We start from the raw sequence: 4,092 nt of genomic DNA on the forward strand, positions 1-4,092 counted from the left end.
TCAGAATTGTATAATAATTTCAGTTAGAAGGGATCTGTGAAGGCATCAGATGCAGCCTGTGCAGGAAGCAGGTTCACGTAAGACCAGGATGCTCAGGGCTTTGCCCAGGCAATCCCAATGTTAGAGATTCTGCAGGCACCCCATCCCAATGGTTGACCCTCCTCACAGGAAGATAAAAAAATCCCTTGTATCTAGGCAAATTTTCCTTTGTTACCATCTCTGATGATTGTCCCTTATCATTTTGCTGCACACCTCCAGGAAAATTCTGACTTTGTTCTTATCTCCACTGTGCCGTGGGGCTGTTGAAGACCAATGTGAGATAAGCCCTGAGCCCTGTCATCCTAGAGCAATCCCTTTCAGCCTTATGCTTTGCACAATAAAGGTTTGGAAAAATCCTGAAAATAGTGTGACCTGGGAATAGGGAATGAGAAAGTTACACTGAGATCCAAACTGGCAGTTTGTGCTAGTATGTCCCGACAACCCAAGGTGCTACAACTGCAGTGTGAAGGGATGGTCTGTTAGCAAGTACCTTCAGCCTGGTTTTGTAACACCAGTAGATATCAGGTGGAGAAAAAAAACTTTCCATAATGTGATTAAACAAATCTTAGAGAAAACTTCTCAGCACTCACAGTGATGCCCACATGACTAACCAGCTAAAGATTTGAAAATATTTATTTCATGTTCCTCAACTACTGTGCATAGATGTTGATCACAGTACATTGCAATCACAATTTTTTTTCTCCTGAATCTAAAAGCTTTTCTTCTGAAAGTCCAGAATGAGTTAGTGTGTGGAAAGCTTGTTTTGTGTTCAGCAGAGCTAACCAGGATGGTGGTACTTGTGATAAGGTAAAGATATTTCTTTACCTTAGTGATTCCTGAACTGTGGCTTATTTTGCATGTACTTGAGCCTGTTGGTACTCTGGGAGCTGAGGATGTGCTTATTAAGTAAAGGGACTGATCTTTCAAGTGGCAATATATCGTTAACTTTTTAAAACCTAAAGTTTTATGTATTCTGTGTGTTTTGGACCTTTTATTTTATGAGAGGGAGTTCTGTTCCTGCTGTACACACAGTGCAAACATGAGTAGATGATCTCATCCTGCTCTCACTAATGTATTGAACCTTGGGCTCTTTTGTCTTCTTCTGCAGAAACTCTCCTGGATGACTTCCTTCTCACGTACACAGTCTTCATGACAACCGATGACTTGTGCCAGGCACTTCTGAGGCAATATCCTTTTATTGAATGTTGTATTCACGGGGTTTGGATGGACTAGTTTAGCTGATCTTTCAAGGTCTCTTTTTCTCCAGTCCAGTTTTCATAAGGTTTATGGTACTTGGATTTCAATTCAAACCTATAGGTTCCCAAAATTTGGGTTATATTGTGTTCTTAACTCAAATGGGATTGTGGAGGAAGAGATTCAAATTGGAAACATTAAATCCAAATTTGGATATGAATTCCCCTAATTGGCACGTGCATGTAAATAGATATACACACACACATTCACTTGTAAAAGCGTATAGAATTTGTATAGCTGAGGAATTAATAAACAGAAAATTCCTGCTCTGAAGTTGAATGTACAAAGATAAAGTTGCCTCTGAGTAAACCCATATCCAAAACACAACACATTTGTGTATATGCATACTTACTTATCAAGAATGCTTAAATGATGTATTGAAACAGATGCCTAACTCATAGCAACAATGCAATTTTATGTCTCTTTTGTGTAAAGATAAGAAAACTTCTATACCTGTGACAAAATACCATTTGAAGTGGGGTTAAAACCTCTCCAGGTTATGGTAATTCTTAGAATACCTACATCTGCGTAATACACTTCAGAATACACAAAAAGTAAAAAAAAAAAGGTACATTGCAATAAATCTCTGCTCCTTTTATCATGTGATGCAGGATATATGTCTTAACTGATTCGAAGATAAAGGAATCATTTTCATGTGTTTCCAATGACTTTCGTAAACTATGGAGCATTGTTTGAAGGAACTTCTAGCTATAAAATGAACTTGTTTTTTCTTTTTTTTTTCCCTTTTCTTTTTGCCTCCCACTCTCTTTACCTTTTGTGGTAAAAACATCATATTTTTACCTAATAAAAGAAAGAACAGCAAAGGGCCAGGAACAGTGTACAAAGTGGGCATTGTCTGTCAGTTGATGTTTCTGATTTGTGAATAGAGAACAATGGTGGAAATAGTATTTCACTTTTTAAAAAAATTCTAATGGTGTTATTTCTGCAGATAGTTATTTGTGCAGGCTAAAAAGAAACTAACTACGTTTGCCTAGGTTTTTTATTATTGTTAACAACGCGTTGCCCTCCTTCACACAGACATTCACGGTGGCATTGGTGTGCAGGACAAATGTTCATTCCCAGTCTTGCAGAAAAGATGTGACTCAACATTGTATAATTCATTTTGAATTGATTTTACTTTTATAGACTCACCTCTCTAATCTGTAAAGGAAAAAAATCCTGCTGTCAAAGAGGATGAGCTGACATTTCTATTACTGAGAATTTCATTCCGAAGAGTTGATGAATCTCCTAGAGCTCCAGACAGGATAAAATATTTAAAACTGAGCAATGTAGTGAAAAAAAACTTTCGTTAGCAAATGTGATGATTGCCAAGTCTTTGCCATCACTTAACTTTTAAGTTTCAGTGAGAGCTTATTATTTATTCCTTAACGTACTGCACCTATAGTGCTAAGAACCACCAAGGGAAAGAAGATGACTCCGATGTGTCCTGTAGGAAACGAAAAGTCCTGCATTTGGTGTCTCAGTGGACTTCTCTCTACAAAGACTGGTTACATGAAGATGAGCATTTAAAACAATTTTTAAAGGTATGGAAGCACTTTCTAATGTATTTCAGTGCTGTTTAATTACATACTCTAAAAAGCCCCAACAACAAAACCTATAAAATATAATTTTTCATACTTAGATTTTCTCCATGAAATCTATAATATAAAAAGATTCACGTGTATCTTCCTCAAATGCCTTGGAGATAGTCAGTTTGAACACAAAACCTATATTGTCAATACATTAAATGTCAAAAACATTAACATATGAAACTTATAGAACTCCACAGTCTCTAGAAAATGGGAAAAGTTAGGAAGGTAAGAAATAAAGGTACAGAGATGTGGAGGTTGCTTGGACAGACTGATCATGTCAGCCACAACAGGGTCTACAGTCGATATCCAGACTGATCATGGATGAAGAGTTTTGAGGTCTCTGTAAGAGATGCTAGTTTGAGGAGTGAAATGCTTTTCCACAGTGTTTGCTGAGTGCACATAGAGAGCAGCACAGCTTTAAGTATTTTCAATAAATAAAATTACATCCTTACTTTTTAGCATGGATCCTCTAGTCTTTCTGACTGAGTTCCAAAATTTGTTATAGTTCCCTTGCTGATCGAAGACGCATCTGGTTGTTCGGTTTTTGGTTTTTTTTAAGTGTGCTTTTTTCATTGTTGTTTTGGTTTGTGGTTTTTGTTTGGTTGGGGTTTTTTTTTGTTTGTTTGGTTTGGTTTTTTAAAAAATATTTTCTTTTCCCTGCTTGTTGAAAGATGAATGTATTTTAGGAGACTTTGTAGGATCTTCCACTTTTCCTAGTGAGACACTTTGTCTGCAACTGAAGATTTTCTTAAGGACCTTTTAGTTCGGTCATTCGCTTAAGACAAAGGCATGAAACATTGAATGGAATTTGGAGAAAGTCTTGAGCTTCCTTGTTTTGTTTTGTTTTTGAAGTAGGACACTCTGCATGTGGAAGCAGAGACTTTAGGATTTTTGCTGTTTGGGGGCACCTTTTCTGACAGCAGTTTAGCTTACACTGAGTTGAATCCATCTTGATGCAGGACTTGTCTTTCTGGCCATGGAGGTGTGTGACTGTGCATTGTCACACAATTTTTCTGCTTGAAGTTTCTGTGCAATATTGAACAGCAGTAATGTTAATGATGCTTGCAGCTATACATGCAAAAAAAAGATATATAGGATCATAGGCTGAAATCATTCCTGCAGAAATCTGTGAATGTAGAAGTGTTAATTGGGCTAAAGCAAACCTGATTATTCAGCTCATACATATGATACTCATTTTCTTGGAAGG

The 4,092-nt window shown here is 37.0% G+C and overlaps 1 protein-coding gene across 1 annotated transcript in view; it reads left to right on the plus strand.

Annotated features, from left to right (window-relative positions):
* Positions 1-1,147: 1,147 nt before the first annotated feature.
* RAPGEF5 (Rap guanine nucleotide exchange factor (GEF) 5) overlaps positions 1,148-4,092 on the plus strand; it is a gene marked incomplete at its 5' end in the record, with an annotated part of 33,753 nt that continues 30,808 nt past the window's right edge. Inside the window, 2 exons of the mRNA XM_009084888.1 lie at positions 1,148-1,226; positions 2,693-2,837. Coding sequence (XP_009083136.1) covers positions 1,148-1,226; positions 2,693-2,837 — 224 coding nt within the window. The remainder of the gene's footprint in view (positions 1,227-2,692; positions 2,838-4,092) is intronic.

Source organism: Acanthisitta chloris, unplaced genomic scaffold, assembly GCF_000695815.1.
Source record: "Acanthisitta chloris isolate BGI_N310 unplaced genomic scaffold, ASM69581v1 scaffold17991, whole genome shotgun sequence".
NCBI lineage: Eukaryota > Metazoa > Chordata > Aves > Passeriformes > Acanthisittidae > Acanthisitta > Acanthisitta chloris.